This window comes from Propithecus coquereli, unplaced genomic scaffold (genome assembly GCF_000956105.1).
Source record: "Propithecus coquereli isolate 6110/MARCELLA unplaced genomic scaffold, Pcoq_1.0 Scaffold45, whole genome shotgun sequence".
Classification (NCBI taxonomy): Eukaryota; Metazoa; Chordata; class Mammalia; order Primates; family Indriidae; genus Propithecus; species Propithecus coquereli.
The window spans coordinates 268357-285047 of record NW_012150285.1 but is presented as its reverse complement, the minus strand read 5'-3'; the positions used below and the strand labels follow the sequence as shown (position 1 = coordinate 285047).

General features: G+C 36.7%; 1 protein-coding gene across 1 annotated transcript in view; it reads right to left on the bottom strand.

Annotated features, from left to right (window-relative positions):
* SLC35A3 (solute carrier family 35 (UDP-N-acetylglucosamine (UDP-GlcNAc) transporter), member A3) overlaps window positions 1-16691 on the bottom strand; it is a 49795-nt gene that overhangs the window by 12016 nt on the left and 21088 nt on the right. The window contains exons 2-4 of the mRNA XM_012654865.1: window positions 15078-15282; window positions 8831-8985; window positions 3674-3796 (exon numbers count right to left, since the gene is read on the bottom strand). Of these exons, the coding sequence (XP_012510319.1) occupies window positions 3674-3796; window positions 8831-8985; window positions 15078-15264 (465 nt within the window). The 5' untranslated portion in view covers window positions 15265-15282. The remainder of the gene's footprint in view (window positions 1-3673; window positions 3797-8830; window positions 8986-15077; window positions 15283-16691) is intronic.

The following is a 16691-nucleotide window of genomic DNA, read 5'->3' as shown; positions in this document are numbered from 1 at the left end:
TTAAAGCTACTTTTCCTTCTGAAACTGTACTTTTCATGGCTACCAAAGACTTTTCAATCAATGTGTTAAATAGCTTTTAATAACAAAATTGTCCACTCCCTATTCAGGTTGCCTTCACTGTACCACTGACACTACTGACTACTCATTCCTTGCCTCTTGGAACTACCTACTCTTTTCCTTGGTCCTCTTCTCCCAATCTTTATACCTGCACTACTCAGCAGACTTCCTCTGATGATGGAAATGTTCTATATCTTTGCTATCCAATAGGGAGGCCGCTATTCATATGTGGCTATTGAGCACTTGAAATGTAGGAAGTGTGACTAAGAAACTGAAATTTTAGTTTTATTTAATTTTAATTAATTAAATTTAAATAGCCACACTTGACTTGTGGTTACCCTATTGGACAGCATAACTACAACATAGTTACACCAAACCCCTCTAGCCTGGAGAGGTGATTCACAGAAGCACTGACATCTCTTCTGAGCTCAAGTCCAAGGTTTCTATTGCTGCTATTCAGAAGCTTGTTATCTCCTTTAAACTAATGCTTCCAAAATTTATTCATCCCTCTCCAAAACAAACATAGCTTTTGATGCCTTTATTTCTATTAAAAATCGCCATTCAAACATAAATTTCCTTGATCTCCATTCCTTATGATATTTATTAGTCTCAAACTCATACTGATTCTTCCCTTGTAACAACTCTTATATCGGTACTCTGAGATATTCCAACCCTACTAACTGGCCAGTTTAGGTCCCCATCATGTTCTCCATTCCTTCCGTTTTTCTCCCCACCAATCTGCCTTGCACACCAACAGGATTCCTCTGATATGCCTCTCTCCCTTCCAAATCTCCAGTGAGGCCTTAAAGCCAAAAGCTATCAAGTCTAAGCTCCTACCTCAATACTGAAGACCACATACAAACTGGTACCAATTTGTATTTTCTAATTTCATCTTTTACCACATCTTTTGTCAATCTTTTGTTCCAATCAAAGTTTATTACCATTTCTTAACTTATCTTGTGCTTATCCACAGCTACACACCTATATATGTTTTTTAACCATCCTTTTTCTGTAATGCTTTTTCTGGTGCTTCAGACCTTCTGAAAGACAATAGTGAAAAAAGTTTTAAAGAGTTTTGATTCTGGCTCTGCCACTACTAGATCTGTGATCTTAAGCAACTTAGTTAACCTCTCTGAGTTTTAATTCTTCTTCTGTAAGTTGGGAAGAATAGTAACTACCTTAAACAGGTATTACATGAGATAATACAGGATAAGCACCGAGTGGTGTGCCTGGCATATAAGTATTTAATAAGTATTCAACATGCAGATTTCATGATAACTATTATCTTTCAAAACCTAATTTAAATCCAACCTCCTCCCTGAAGGTTTCCCAAAAGTGATCTGTACTTACAGTGTATAAAATCAGTTGACAACTAATCATGTAAAAACAAATGTCCTTTGTTTTTCCTGATCTTAAACTATGTTTAAATTTTGCTGATTAGGCACTAGAAATGGAAGGAGCAGTGAAATACAGCTGATGCCTTCTATGAACTCAAGTTGTAGGGATGAAACAGACATATAAACAAGCATTTAAGTGTAAGTAACCTGGGGCCAGGTGCGGTGGCTCACGCCTGTAATCCTTAGCACTCTGGGGGCTGAGGTGGGAGAACTGATTGAGCCCAGGTGTTTGGGGTTGCAGTGAGCTATGATGCCACTGCATTCTACCCAGGGCAACAGAGCAAGACTCTGTCTCAAAAACACACCCCCCCCAAATATATATATAAGGTAACTCAGAAAAGATATGTACAAAGTACTATGGTAGCACAGAAGAAGGGATAATACTATGGCCTGCAATGTTAGGAAGGTATTTTGGTAGAGGTAACACCTCAATTGAGTCTTAAAAAATGAATAGGAGTTAGCCAGGGAGAAGTCATTGTAGGTATAAGAGGATGCGTAAACACAAAGATGGGTAAAATAACCTCTACAAGCAGTTTAGTTTTAGAAATTCAGATTTTGAAGTGTGGAGCAGCAGAAATGAGCCTGGAGCTGTAGGTGCATTACGAAGGGTCAATGTGTTATACTAACCATTCTGGGCTTTATCCTGTAGGTCATTGTTCCTTTCTTTTTTTTGAGACAGAGTTTCACTGTGTTGCCCAGGCTAGAGTGCCATGGCATCAGCCTAACTCACAGCAACCTCAAATTCCTGGGCTCAAGCGATCCTCCTGCCTCGGCCTCCCAAGTAGCTGGGATTACAGGCACGAGCCCCCACGCCTGGCTAATTTTTTATTTCTATTATTAGTTGCCCAGCTAATTTTTTTCTATTTTTAGTAGAGATGGGGTCTCGCTCTTGCTCAGGCTGATCTCAAACTCCTGAGCTCAAGCAATCCACCTGACTCAGCCTCCCAGAGTGCTAGGATTATGGGCATGAGCCACCGCACCTGGCCCATTGTTCCTAAAGCTTCAGTTATTTGCTGTGATTTTCATGGCTTTGTCAAACCTATGTTCCACCTTAACTATTAATTACTTGATATTTTAATTTAAGATACCTCACTTTTTGAAATAATACCTACTTTAGCTTATCCTAAGCAATATTTATAAAAATGAGTTTGATATGCCATTTATACTATTATAATACCCATTTAAAATAAATATTAATTCAAGATATACATACCACACTCCAGGGGAAGTGATGGGGCCTTCTGAATGGCAGGAATGTGATATGATTGGATTTGTTTTTAGACAGACCACAGTGGTAACTAAGTGGAGGCTGGATTTGGGGGGATGGGTAAAACTGGAGTAGAAATAATGTCGGGAGGAAAAGAAAACATGACAAACAAGGAGGGATGAACTAGGGAAGTGATAGTAGAGAGACAGACAAGGACAAAATCAGGAAGTTTTAGAAGGCAGGATCAGTAAGGATTTAGTTATTGATTGGATATACAGTAGAAGAAAGAATCTAGGACAGCTCCCAGGTTGAGTAAATAATGATTGAAAAATAGAAACAAGAATAGGTTTTTCAGGGAAGAGATAAAGTTTAATTTTAGATATGCTGAGTTTATAAGGCCTATTGAACAACCAAGTGAAGATATCCAAGAGACTTTTAGATACACAATCTGGAAGTAGAAGTGATAAGCAGAGCTGGTGACACAAACTGAGGAATTGTCAGCATACGTGTTAATAAAAACCTCCAAAATGTATGAAATCTCCAAAAATAAGGACACAAATTAGAAAAAAAAATAACAGGCCTACAAGCAACCACAATATCTAAGGGAGTATCAGGGAAAATGAGCCCAAGAGGGAAACCAATAAGGAATCACTAGAAAGATATAAGAACCAGGAAAGAATGGTATCAGTATAGCTGACAGACAATAAAATACTAATAATTTCAATTGCTACAGATATCCAATAAAATCAGCTTTGTTTAGTATGCAGTGTCTTATTTCCCTAACTAGATTGTTCATGTCTTTAGGTAATATCATTTTATTTTTATTAATTTCTTTGTGACACTTACAGTTCCAATGTAGTATCTCACACAAAGGAAACCCCTAAAATATATCTGTCAGTTGTAAGGAATAAGCATTTATTTGCTTCAATCAATAATAGGTTTTGCATGCAAAATAAATAAGGTTTTGAAACTGTGATAAAAAATGAAAGATATACTCATCTTGAATAGTTACCTGTACAAAAGCAACTCCAGTCATCAAAATTACTAGGGAGAGCCACTGGTACACACCTAATTTTTTACCAAGCATAGACACAGAAAATAATGCTGTTGTAAGAATTTTCAACTGATACGTGACCTGAAAAAGAAAACAGCAATATTATTGTTTATATGTTTTTTAATTTTTAGTTATTATGGGTACATATTAGTTGTATATCTTTATAGGATACATGAGATGTTTCGATATAAGGCATACAACGTGAATTAATCATATCAAGGTAATTAGAATATCCATCACCTCATGCATTTAACATTTCTTTGCATTAGGAACATTCCAATTCCACTCTTCCTCTCTTTTCGTTATTTTAAAGTACACCCTAACTTGTTGATTATAACCGTTTTGTTGTGCTATCAAATATTGTTCTTTTTACCTAACTGTATTTTTGCACCCATTAACCATCCCCACTTTATTTCCCAGCCTCTGGTAACCATCCCTCTACGCTCTGTCTCCATGGGGATTTATCTTTCTGTGCTTGGCTTATTTCATTTAACATGATGTTCTCCAGTTTCATTCATGTTGTTTTAAATGGCAGGATTTCATTCTTTTTGTGGCTATATAATATTCCATTATGTACATGTACCACAATTTCCTTATCCATTCATCCAATCAACTTAGGTTGATTCCATATCTTGTCTGTTGTGAATAGTGCTGCAATATGTTTGTACGTTTCTTAAAAGGACTATTAGAAATGTATTTTAAAGACCCCAGGGGCGTGTTTAGTGGGTTGTACCTGGCCAGGAACTGGGATCTAAAGCTCTAGTCAATGCTAGTCTTGGGAATCCCTACCAGGTATCAGGGATCTTTGGACACTTGAGCCTAGGAGTTTGAGTCCAGGCTGGGTAACAGAGCAAGACCCTAAAAAAAAAGTCAGTAGTGCCACAATTGAGAAAAATTGCTCACAGAACATTATGCCATGAACTTGGCAAAAAGAAGTCAAATAAAGAGCGAGGTAGATTTCAATACAATAACAGTTAGAGACTTCAACACCACACTCTCAGCATTAAAAAGAGCTAGACAGAAAATCAACAAAGAAACACTGGATTTAAACTGCACATTAGACCAAATGGACCTATCAGACATTTACAGAATATTTCATCCAATAGTTGCAGAGTACACATTCTCCTCATCAGCAAATGGAACATTCTTCAAAATAGACCATATGCATATGTTAGGATATAAAACAATTCTTTACAAATTTTTAAAAATTCAAATCATATCAAGTTATCTTCTCAGACCACAAGGAAATAAAACTAGATATCAATAACAAGGAACTCTGGAAACTCTCCCAATACATGGAAATAAAAAAACATGCTCCTGAACAACCATCTAGTCAATGAAGAAATTAAGAAGGAAGACAAAAAATTTCTTGAAACAAATGAAAATGGAAACACAAAATGACAAAACCTATTGGATACAGAAAAACAGTGCTAAGAGGAAAATTTAATGCCTATATCAAAAAAGTAGAAAAATTTCAAATAAATAATCTAATGATGTACCTTAAGGAACTAGAAAAGCAATTATAAACTAAATCCAAAATTAACAGAAGGAACGAAATAATAAAGATCAGAGCAGAACTAAATGGTGACTAAAAAAACAATACAAAGAGCCAAGTGCAGTGACTCATGCTTGTAATTCCAGCACTTTGGGAGGGCAAGGTGGGAGGACTGCTGGAGACCAGGAGTTCAAGACCAGCCTGGGCAATATTGCAAGACCCTGTCTCTACAAAAATATAATTTAAAAATTAGCTGGGCATGGTGATGAATGCCTATAGTCCAAGCTACTCAGGAGGCTGAGGTGGGATGATCCTTGAGCCTGGGAGGTCAAGGTTGTAATGAGCTATGTTAGCACCACAGCACTCCAGCCTAGGCAACACAGTGAGACTTTGTCTCAATAAAAAAAATAAAAGGGAAAAAAAAAACAAACAATAGAAAGGATCAATGAAATGAAAAGTTGGTTTTCTGAAAATATAAACAAAATCAACAAACCATCACCTAGACTAATCAAGAAAAAAAGAGAGAAGACCCAAATAAATAAAATCAGAAATGAAAAAGGAGACATAACAACTGAAACCACAGAAAAACTGGAAAACCTAGAGGAAATGGATAAATTCTTGGACACAACCTACCAAGATTGAGCCACGAAGAAATAGAAAACCTGAATAGACCAATAATGAGTAATGAGATTGAATCATTAATAAAAAGTCTCCAAAAAAAGAAAAATTCAGGATTAGATGGCTTTACTGTTGAATTCTACCAAGCCTATGAAGAAGAACTAAAATCAATTCCTCTCAAACTATTCCAAAATACTGAAGAGAAGGGAATTCTTCCTAATTCATTTTACAAGGTCTGCATAACCCTGATACCAAAACCAAACAAGGATACAACAAAAAAAGAAAATTACAGTCTAATATCCCTAATGAGCATAGACGCAAAAATCCTTAACAAAATAGTAGCCAGTGGAATCCAATAGTGCATCAAAACGATCATTCACCATGATTAAGTGGGATTTATCCCATGGATGCAAGGATGGGTCAACATATGCAAATCTATAGATATGACAAATCACATCAACAGAATGAAGGACAAAAAACCATATGATCATCTCAATAGATGCAAAAGCATTTGATAAAATTTAAAACATCCTTCATGATAAAAACTCTCAACAAATTAGGCATAGAAGGAGCATATCTCAACATAATAAAGGCCATATAGACAAACCTACAGCTTACCTCATACTGAACGGGGCAAAGCTGAAAACATTCCCTCTAAGAACTGTAAGAGGGAAGTTACAGTTCCCTCTTACAGGGATGCTCACTTTTATCACTCTTATTAAATATAGTACTGCAAATCCTAACCAGAGCAATCAGGCAAGAGAAAGAAATAAAAGGCATTCAAATTGGAAAAGATGGAGTCAAACTATCCCTCTTTTCAGACAACATTATTGTATATATAGAAAAACTAAAGACTCCACCTAAAACTCTTAGAACTGATAAATGAATTCAGTTAAGTTGCCACATACAAAAATCAGTAGTATTTCTATAAACCAGTAACAAACTAGCTGAAAAGGAAATCAAGAAAGTAATGCTATTTATAATAGCTACAAAAGAAAAAAAATCTAGGAATAAATTTAACCAACGAGGTAAATATCTCTACAAGGAAAACTATGAAACACTGATGAAGGAAATTGAAGAGGACACAAACAAATGGAAACACATCCCATGTTCAGGAACAGAAGAATTAATATTGTTAAAATGACCATACTACCCAAAAAAATCTACAGATTCAATGCAATCTCCATCAAAATACCAATGACATTCTTCACAGAAATAGGAAAAAATACTCCTAAAATCCATATGGAACCACAAAATATCCTGAATAGCCAAAGCAATCCTGAGCAAAAAGAACAAAGCTTAAGGTATTATACTACTTGACTGCAAAATATACTACTAAGCTATAGTAACCAAACCAGCCCGGTATTGGTATAATAATAGACACAAAGACCAATGGAACAGAATTAGAGAACCCCAAAATAAATTCATGTATTTACAACCAACTGATTTTTGACAAAGGCACCACAAACACACACTGGGGAAAGGACACCCTCTTCAATAAATGATGCTGGGAAAATTGCATATCAATATGCAAAAGAATGAAACTAGAACCCCTATCTCTCACCATACTAAAAAATCAACTCAAAATGGATTAAAGACTTAAGACTCAAAACTGTAAAACTAATAGAAGAAAACAGAGGGGGAAATATTTTAGAACAGTGATCTAGGCTAAGATTTTATGGCTACAACTTCAAAAGCGCAGAAAAAAAAAATATGCAAATGGGATTATATTCAACTAAAAAGCTTCTGTAGAAGGAGACAATCCACAAAGGAAACAATCCACAAGGTGAAGAGACGACCTGTAGAACAGGAGAAAATATTTGCAACTATTCATCCAACATGGGACCAATATCTGGAATATACAAGGAATGCAAACAACTCAACAGCATAAAAACAAATAATCCCATTGAAAAGCAAGCAAAGGACCTGAATAACACTTATAAAAAGAAGACATACAAATGGCCAAGAGGTATATGAAAAAAATGCTCAACATCACTAATTATCAGGTAAACGCAAATCAAAATCACAATAAGATATCACCTCATTAGGACAGCTATTATCAAGAAGACAAAAAATAACATGCTGCCGAGGATGCAGAGAAAAGCAAACTTATATTCCCACTGTTGGTGGGAATGTAAATTACTACAGCCACTATGAAAACCAATATGAAGGTTTCTCAAAAAACTAAAAATAGAACTAACATATGACCCAGCAATTCCACAACTGGGTATATATCGAAAGGAAAGGAAATCAGTATATCAATGGAATACCTGCACCCTCATGTTTATTGTAGAACTATTCACAGTAACCAAGATAGGGAATCAACCCAAATGTCTTATCAATGAATGAATCAACCTAAGTGTCTTATCAATGAATGAATGGACATACAAAATGGAATACTATTCAGCCAAAAGAAAGAATGAAATCCTGTTATTTGCAACAACATGGATGGAACTGAAGGTCATTATGTTAAGTGAAATAAGCCAGGCACAAAAAGACATGTTCTCATGCATATGTTGAAGCTAAAAAAGTTGATTTCATGGAGGTAGAGAGTAGAATGATAATTACCAGAGGCTGGGAAGGAAGCAGGAAGGAGGGATGAAGAGAGCTTGGTTAATGAATACAAACATACAGTTAGACAGAAAGAATTAGTTCTAGGGGGATGGAGCCAGCCTGTACTGGAGACAGGCCTCACCACTCCCTCAAAAAAAAAAAAAAAAAAAAAAGAAAGCATAAGTTCTAGTGTTTGACAGCGCAGTAGGGGGACTATAGTTAATAATAATTCATCATAAATTCTAAAATAGCTAGAAAAGAAGATTTGAAATGTTCCCAATATAAAGAAATGATAAATGTTTGAGGTAATGGATATCCTCAGTACCCTGATTTTGATCATTACACATTGTATGCAGGTATCAAAATATCACATGTATCCCATAAATATGTACACATATTATGTATTAATAAAATTTTTTTAAAGAAAGAAAGATATGTATTTTAAGTACCTGATAAGTAGCTGCATCTAGATTTGACAGTGCCACATAGAGTAAATTGTTCTGAAGAGTATATATCCCTGATGGAATAGCAAGTTTAAGTGTTTCCATAGGTTTGTTAAGAATCTCATCATGCAGTATCCGATTCAGTGCTCTTAGACTACATTCTAGGAAAAAACATTAAATGGGAAAAATCAGTAATTAAGTAACTTTGAATAAGTTGCATATCCTCTCTCTCAAGGATTCAGTTTTCTCACCTGTGTAAAAAGGAAACTGAGCTACATGGTAAATATGTTTAGGTCTAAAATATATCTTTATGGTGCTAATTTTTCTAATGCTAAATATTGTAAGATAGCATATTAAGAAGAGCATTATCCCCATATTCTTTCATTCTTATATATAATCAAATTGATTATATGCATATATCTACATATATACACACTCATATGTATACATATTTATGATAACCAAAAGCTCAAAGTATTATTTTATCAACCAGATATTCTTACTTTATTGTAACATTATAAAAACTTGTATTTTATGTATTCCATATATCATCATCCATTCATACCACTTAATAATTGTGAGATTTTAATATAAAAGTAGGTAAATCAATTAGGGAGTGGGTTTGGTTGGTTAGTTAATTCCAACTAACACTAACTCAACCCCACAGGGACTTGTCTCACATATCATGAGTCCAGATCTAAAACTTCTACAACGGCTCTCAGATCCAGGTTTTCTGTCTATAGGCATATTTTGTTTAATCATGCTTTACTTTCTTGTGCTTTGCAGGTATTGCGTTTTTTACAAATTGAAAATTTGTGGCAACCCTGCATTGAGCAAGCTGCAGAAGGTGTCCACAGTGTCTAGCTGCGAAAAGAAGGTCAAAGTCCTTTGGCGCAAAGGATTCTGAGAGGAGTAGGGAGGTGGATCCTGGAAGCAAATAAACCCACTCTTAAAAATGACTGTCACTGACTTGAAAACAAACCATGTTAGCTCTGGCACAGGCTGCCTACCAGTAGTCTGGAAGAAGGCTTGTTCTTCTTCTACTTCTCCCACCCTGAGACCTCAGGGATAAGGGGAACCCAAAGCGGTCCCCCTTCCTGGTTGCATGGATCCTGAACACTACCTTTTAAAGGCCTTCCAGTATATTTGTTGGAAATTTTCCAACCACTGCAGCCCACTCTGGTGATGGAAAGGCTGAAATTAATATTTTAGGTTCAGTTGCATCATCAAATAGTAGAGCAGAATTTATCTCTTTCCTGTTAACACAGTGCTGCCATAAATTAAGCCTATGTCTCTTTATATTGCAAATGGTTAAGAGTTTGCCCAAGAGAAACATATTTAGAAAAAAGAGAGAACAGAAAAATAAAATTAAATAACTGTGTTAGAGCAGAATAACTGATTTTAAAATTTTCTGCAATATGATCTTGAGAAAATTCTTAGATTATAAAATATATATTAGATAATAATGAATGTCTGAGTTTTTTGAAACCAAAATGTACCTGATATATTCCTGAATAATAACAGGCACTATTCTAAGATTCTTTCATATACAATACTGTATATATATTGGCTTTGTACCTTCATACTTTTTATCTACTGTCTATATGATCATCCTAACACGATCACCAAAGGACTGCTGCACCTCTGGTTCTTGTTTCGGGCAGCAAGGAAGAAGAGGAAACTGGCAGTTATCTTCTTGGTTCTTGTCGAACAGGACTGTGTTGCACAGCTACCCCTAGCTACAAGAAAGCTGGGTCTTTTCCTGTATTTCCTCCATATTAGAGACAGGAAAGGGAGAAAAGGATTAGAAATGGATTTTGAGCTAGCCAAGCTATAGTATCATCAGTCACAAAAAATGTCCAAAGAATTTTAAGGGACATATAAACCCCTTAAGAAAGAAATTCCAAGGAACCCTACCACTTTACCAACAATGACGCTTTGTTGATAATTTTCTCTCCCGAAATAAAATGAGAAAACTTTGATTATGAAAAGTCTTTTGAAATGAAAAAAACTTTAAAGATTGCTACCTGATACCATCTCCCATTCCAAAATAATTGTCAAAAAATTGTTAACTAAAAGTTACCAAAGATTTTTTCTTAGTTTTACTAGGAAAAAAAATCTCAAATATTGACACATTTTTAAATTTTTAAATTAAAATTTTAAATAATGACTGCTACCACATATTTTTCTCAATTGCACTTTAGGGAAGGTCTGCTTCACATTCCTGCCAATTCCTGGTATTGTTAAGACTTTTTATTTTTGCCAGTCTGAGGGCAATTTGTGTCTCTTGGTTTTAATGGATTTCCCTGATTGCCAGTGAGGTTGAGCATCTTATATATTTATTGGCCATTCAGGTTTCCTCTTCCATGAATTGCCTATTTATATCCTTTGTCTCCTTTTCTACTGAGTTGCCGTCTTTTTCTTATTGAGTTTTAGAAATTCTTTGTAATTCTAGATATTAAATATTGGTGGTTCCATGTGATATAAATCTTCTCAATCTGTGGCTTGTCTTCTCACTTGGTTTGATTTATAGATTTTTCTCATTTTGATGTACCCCAAATTATCTATTTTTTTCTTTATGGCCTTATTTGTGCCTCTTTTGTTGTTGTTGTTATAGTCCATCTGCCTGCCTGCCTGCTTTCCCTCCTTCCTTCCTTCTTTCCTTCCTTTTTTCCTTTATTTATTTTAGGAGACAGAGTCTTTCCCTGTCACCCAGGCTGGAACTCCTGGGCTCAAGTGATCCTCCCACCTCAGCCTCCTGATCTGGCTTTATTAGACTGCAAAGCCTTCCAATGGTAATAGTCCCCTAGACCTCTGGGTGGTAAACAAAATCTTAGCTGGGGTGTTGTGCTCACTTGGATGACATCCTGCTCGAGTCAATGTGCAGTTACTATCCTGGTAGGATCCAGGCTTCACCCCAGTCCCTTTTCCTCCTGGGTACATGAAGGGGCACAGCACAGGGCTCTGGAATTCACTACTGACTGCCTAGAAGCCTTTCACTAAGCGCTAACCTCTGACCAAACACTTAATATTTGTTCTGGGCTACTGAGTTTGCAACACACTTGACATTTATTGTTTATTCTCATACCCATCCCATGAGACAGGTAGGACTTTCCATTTTACAGATGTGAAAACCAATGAGACTCAATAACCTGCCCAAGGACAGGGACTTGATAACCGACAGAACCCAAGACTTCTGACTCCAAATCCTAGACTCCCCCTACCACACCTCTGTCTTCCAATTTCATAGCAGTGGACTGTCTGGGAGACTTGGCATAGCTTTCTCTAAGAACTGGCTCTTAACACAAACTTCTGGCCATTATCTGACTGAATGTCATACACAAGTCCAGTAAGAACTTGTGCTAAAAGGCTTTTGCCTAAACCTGGTTACCAGCTTGTGCCTCATGAATTTCTATATCCCTAAAGACAAGATCCCAGGGGCCCTGGCAAATTCTCCAGGTGCCTGATCCCCTTCTTCAGCCTTACCCACACCCTCAGTCTTCCTGTCAGAGATCCAGGCAGCTCAGGGCCACCCAGAGGCCTGGCTCCCAGTTGTTCACTTGAGTGTGTTCAGCACCCCAAACACCTGTGAGAAACACTCTCTGTTCAGGATGCGTCCCATAGTGCAGGGTGAGGTAGAAGGTCTGCCTCCCACTGTACTGCTAGATATGCATGAACAGCTCCTGGGGCTGTTCCTCGGTTTTGTCAGGGACATCGCATCTGCCACAGGACAGTATTTGTCCAACCGCCAGCCCCAGAAGGTTAGTTGAGCCACCTGCAGCATGGTGCCAGACTTGTTCACATACAGGAGTCCCACCAGTCTCCAGAAGAAATAGCTCATCCAGCAGAGCATAGCCAGGGTGAAGCCAGCTATCCTGCTCACAAAGCACGGGGAGTCGAGAGTCATGAGGCCCTGGGAGCACCAGTAGAAACCTGGTGGCAAGGCCACCACTGTCAGGGCAATCTGTGCCACCTTCAGCTAAAAGATGTACCCAAAGACTCTGATGGCATCAAAACCGTAAACCATCTGGAATTTTTCAATCTCTGTCCCTGGTGATTTCTCCTTTGAGGTGGGTGATGTGCTCCCAACCCACCTCATAGGATTCTTCCACCATTGCAGCACCACAGCCCACGGATCGGCCTTCCCCCATGCAGCTGGCCCCTACAACCTCAGCACAGCTCAGAGGAGAGCAGCCATGGCTCTGTTGCCTATTGCCAGAAGTCTTATTTGTGTCTTTTATATCTTATTTGAAATCATTCATAGCACCAGGGTCATAAAGTTTTACTTTTTAAATGTCAATTTTTAATCTGCCTGGAATTTATTTTTGTGTATGGTATATCTATTTGTGCTTTGATTCACTGAACATTGGTTTTGCTGCATCTCTCTACAATGCAACTATTTGTGTCAAAGATATCTTTAGCTCCACAATGTTAAACACAGTGGATACTTCTCTCGTCCACACTTTAAAAGCAAAAACACTACTTTCTCAGTTTTCCTATTATTGTCATGGTTTTCTTTCTATCTTGCTGGTGACTCCTTCCCAGTCTTCTTTTGCTGATTCCTCCTTCTGAATCTGACCTCTAAATATTGGGAATGTGACAGAGCTCAGTCTGACCTTCTTTTCTAATACATACTAGGTTATCTCATCCAATGCTTAACTTTAAAATGACAAATCTTTGAGTTCCATATTCATAGACTCTACTATTTGACATCTCAATTGGGATGTTTTATATGTGTCTCAAATTTAATAAGGTCCAAAGCGAAGCCTTAATTTTCCCCTGAATCTATCTTTCCTGTATCATTCATTGCAGTACCCATTCACCCAGTAATTTAATCTAAAAATCCAGGAGTTATTCCTCAAACTGGATTCCTCCTTTTTCCTGACCTTCACAGATCCAATCTATTAGCAAGTAATGTCAGATGTAGTTCAAAAGAAAACATACAAATAGCCAGTAAACTCATGAAAAGTTATTATCACTAGTCATAGAGAAACACAAGTCAAAACCACAATGAGACACTACTTTACGCCTGCTAGAATGGCTATAATTTTTTTTAAAAAATGGAAAATAACTGTTGGTGAGGAATGAGAAATTATAACATTTGTACATTGTTGGCAAGAATGTAAAACGGTCCAGTTGCTGTGGGAAACAGTTTGATGGTTCCACAGAAAGTTAAACATAGAATTACCATGTGATCCAGCAATTCCACACCTATATATACCCAAAAGAAATGAAAGTAGGGACTCAACAGATACTTATACATCTATTTCAGCATTACTCATTATTCATGCCAGCATTATTCACAATAGCCAAAAGGTGGAAACAACCCAGTGTCCAACTACATATGAATGGACAAACAAAATGTGGTATATCCATACAATGGAATACTATTCAGCCATAAAAAAGAATAAAGTTCTGATACATGTTACAACATGGGTTGAAAACATTATGCTAAATGAAATAAGCCAGACCTAAAAGGACAAACATATGATTCTACCTATACAAAATATTTGGAATAGGTAAATTCATAGAGACAGAAAGTAAATTACAGGTTATTGGGAACTGAGGGTAAGAGAGGATGAAAAGTTATTACTGAATAGTTACAGAGTTTTTGTTTAGGGTGATGAAAATGTTTTGGAAATAGTGATGACAGTTGTGCAACATTGTGAATATAATTAATGTCAATGAATTATACACTAATAATGGTGAAAACGGCAAATTTTATGTTACATATATACATTTTACCACAACTTAAAAAGTTTAAAAATGGAATACACCAAACCATCATTAAATTGTACACTTTAAATGTGTGAATTGTATGGTTTGTGAATTATATCTCAATGAAACTATTTTAAAAAACTATATAAAAGTAGTCACTACTGGACTAATCAATGAAGCAAATAAAGTAAAAAGCCTTTACTTTAGCAAAGAATTATTGTTTCCTTCTAAAGTTCTAACAGTCACATAATTATAAAATTTACTCTTATTCTCGAATTATTATAAATGCAAGAAACTATGTTTCATATTTACTGAATTAACCAAAAGACATGAATCATGATACAGATTAAGATAAAATGCCTTTATTACTAGATTTAAAACTGTCTTAATAAATTTTTTATAATATCAAAATGTTCTTAATACTAGAGCATTAGATAATGCAAGAGTTCAAATGTGTAGTTATCAATATACATTTACATATATATGTAAACTAAATAAACTGCACTGATTAAAAACAAAAAACCTAGATACCTACTGCTATCTTTGTAGACTAACAAAATACAGGCCGTTATCTTCAAAAGTTCAGCAACAACCACTGCTGTAGAAGATAGATAACGAGGTCCCTCCTCTTTTAAAGTCCTAGAATAACGCATCGTTAGAACCAAACTGGTAGTCTGAAAGACCAAAATTCCCAAGGAAAGGTATTTTAGGTTGGCAGACATTGTTTTATCTTCATTGGCCTGAAAAACAAAATAAACAGGGCAAATAAATAAAATTACAGCACAAAGAAATTATTAATACTATATAAAAACCACCAACTTCCAGACAAGATGGGGTAAGCACATTCCACCCAATTTTTCCTGCTAATTACAACCAAAAACCTTGTACCAAAGACAAAAAGCGACTACCAGAACACTGAAATGTAAAGAAAATAAGGCAAACTGGCTGAGACTTCAGGTCTTGAGCAATGACCAGGTAATGAATTCCCTGAAGATTTTTTGCCACCATGGGTGCTACAACAACTCACAACCTGGAACTGTCGAGAGGCATAGAACAACAACAGCAACAAAAAAATCCCCAAGGAAAAAAAACTCTCTCTAACCAAAGGACTGGGAAGATAGCAGTCCTGCAGGATGAAATCCTTTCAGTTGGATACTGTGTAAGCTATGGGATGAAGCCTTGGTGACCATCCTTGCACCAAAATGAGAGTAGAGAAGATGGTCCTCCCTCCCCCCACTAGGAGTTGCAGCCACAAGAACTATGGGGTGAAACCTGTTGACCATTACTGTCCTATACAAGGTGAATGTCGGCAAAGAGGCATTACCTTTCCTCCCTCCCCAGTGGCTGTCTATTAACGTAGATGATTTAAGAAGGAACCAGAGTCTCCTAATAGAATACTCAAAATGTCCAGGATACAATCCAAAATGAATATACTCATCATACCCAAAAACCAGAAAAAAATCTCAACTTGGATGAGTAAGAACAATCAATAGACAACAATGCAGAAATGACACAGATGTTGGAATCAGAAGAATTTCAAAGAAGCTATCTTAGAAATGCAGCAATAGGTTGGGTGCAGTGGCTCACATCTGTAATCCTAGCACTCTGGGAGGCCAAGGCAGGAGGATCACTTGAGGTCAGGAGATCGAGATCAGCCTGAACAAGAACAAGACCCCGTCTCTACAACAAACAGAAAAATTTAGCTGGGCATGGTGGCTTGTGCCTATAGTCCCAGCTACTCGGGAGGCTGAGGCAGGAGGATCACTTGAGCCCAGGAACAGGTGGTTGCAGTGAGCTGTGATCACAGCACCTCACTCTATCCCAGGCAACAAAGCAAGATTCTGTCTCAAAAAAAAAAAAAAAATTAAAAGCATACACCAAAGATTTTAGTTTAAAGCAAGCCCTACTTTAAATCCATTAGGCTGCAATGGTACCTGCTTTGTACGCACCAACTGTCATAATCATTATTTAAAATAAGAATTTAAATATGCAAATAAGCAATAAGATCTCATTGTATGAAAATGATACATTTCTGGGAGGAAAGATGCTGAGACTGTGGGGGCTCTTTAGAAACTATTTACTAATTCCTCTACTTTTGTAAATTACAGAAAGACTACAAGCAGTTTACAGCATGGTTTTATTTTGCCTG